The sequence below is a fragment of the Humulus lupulus genome, chromosome 3 (genome assembly GCF_963169125.1).
Source record: "Humulus lupulus chromosome 3, drHumLupu1.1, whole genome shotgun sequence".
In the NCBI taxonomy this organism is placed as follows: domain Eukaryota; kingdom Viridiplantae; phylum Streptophyta; class Magnoliopsida; order Rosales; family Cannabaceae; genus Humulus; species Humulus lupulus.
Window position 1 is genome coordinate 97,061,637 of NC_084795.1, and position 1,654 is coordinate 97,063,290.

At 38.4% G+C, this 1,654-nt stretch overlaps 1 protein-coding gene across 1 annotated transcript; it reads left to right on the forward strand.

Moving 5' to 3' along the window:
- The first annotated feature begins 595 nt into the window (after positions 1–595).
- LOC133824742 (uncharacterized) lies at positions 596–1,225 on the forward strand. Its single transcript, XM_062257718.1, has one exon. It carries the CDS (start codon positions 596–598, stop codon positions 1,223–1,225), a length of 630 nt encoding a protein of 209 aa, XP_062113702.1.
- Positions 1,226–1,654: the final 429 nt, after the last annotated feature.

The window sequence follows — 1,654 nt, forward strand, 5'->3', positions numbered from 1 at the left end:
GCCCAGATGGATATGGTTCGTGATTTTACAAAGCTTTATGGAAGGATATAGGGGATGAAATTTCAGAGGCGATTCTAACATTCTTTGATCGAGGAGAGTTTCCTCATGAGCTTAACAATACAATCATTTCCCTTATTCCTAAGGTAGATACTCCCTCTAATGCTGTTGATCATAGGCCGATTGCTTGCTGTAACTCGCTATTTAAATGCATTTCAAAAATGCTTTGTTCTCGGCTGGCTAAAGTTCTTCCTGTGATTGTTTATCAAGACCAAGGAGCTTTTATCAAGAACCGTTTGCTTGCGCATAATATTCTTATCCTCCAAGATCTTCTTAAAGGCTATACTAGGAAAAATGTCTCTCCTCGCTGCTTGATAAAAATTGATCTTAGCAAGGCTTATGACTCTCTTGATTGGGTCTTTTTGGAGGATATATTGAAAGCTTTTTGTTTCCCTAGCAAATTTATTCAGTGGATTATGGTTTGTTTGACGGGTACCTCTTATACTATTTTGATGAATGAGAGGTTGCAACGGGGTTTTGTGGGATGAATGGTTTAAGGCAAGGAGACCCAATTTCCCCGTTGCTGTTTGTGCTTGTCATGGAGTATCTTACTCGTCTTCTTAGTCTTGCTACTCATAACAAGGAGTTCAGATTGCATCCCATGTGTAAAAGTGTGCATCTTGTCAATCTTTGTTTTGCAGATGACTTTATCTTATTTAGCAAGGGCAATCTTCGATCCATCCAAATCTTGTTTGATGGTTTTGCCAAGTTTAGTCAGGATTCTGGTCTATCTGCCAACTTGACTAAATCTAAAGTTTATTTTGGTGGAATTTCCGCTGAAGATAAGAAAATTATTTTGAATTATGTCAATATAGAAGAGGGTTCTTTTCCCTTAAAATACCTGGGTGTCACTCTTCGGCCTACTAAATGGAAGGCAACTGATTGTGGTGTGATCATTAAAAAAATTCAGAATCGTCTTCATACTTGGTCAAGTCGTCATCTGTCTTTTGCTGGGAGAACTCAACTGATCCATTCTATTTTATTAGGCATTCGAAAGTATTGGATGAGTATTTTTCTTCTTCCTCAAAGTGTCATTCATGAAATTGATCGGCTGTGTCGGAATTTTTTATGGGGAGCTAAGGGAAACCGCACCAGGATTCACTGTTCTTCCTGGGAACAGGTTTGCTTACCTAAGAATATGGGTGGTATTGGATTTAAGGAAGGCTAAAAATGGAATAAAGTTTTGTTAGCCAAATATATTTGGGCGATCACTACTAAACAAGATTTGTTGTGGGTTAAATGGATTGATGAACTTTATCTCAAAGGCCATAATTTTTGGGATTATTCCTTAAAAGCTTATATGAGTTGGTATTGGAGAAAATTATCTAATTTGAAAGAGTGTTTTTCTGAAGCAGACTTGGAGGCCTCGTCGTTCAAAGGCAAGCTGAATCTGAAGTTTCTTTACAGCCGTTTGCTTCAGAGGGATTCGATTACTTATGCTAAGGTTGTGTGGTGCAACCTTTCAGTCCCAAAGCATCGATTTATCTTGTGGCAATCGGCTCTTGGCCATTTTCGTACTAGGGACAATTTATTGCACTGCCATGTTCCTATGGCTTCCTCTTTATGTCCTGTTTGTGAGAATGTAGATGAATCTCAT

Excerpts from the sequence above, each read along its gene's own strand:
- LOC133824742 (XM_062257718.1), top strand. The coding sequence starts at position 596 with ATGGAGTATCTTACTCGTCTTCTTAGTCTTGCTACTCATAACAAGGAG.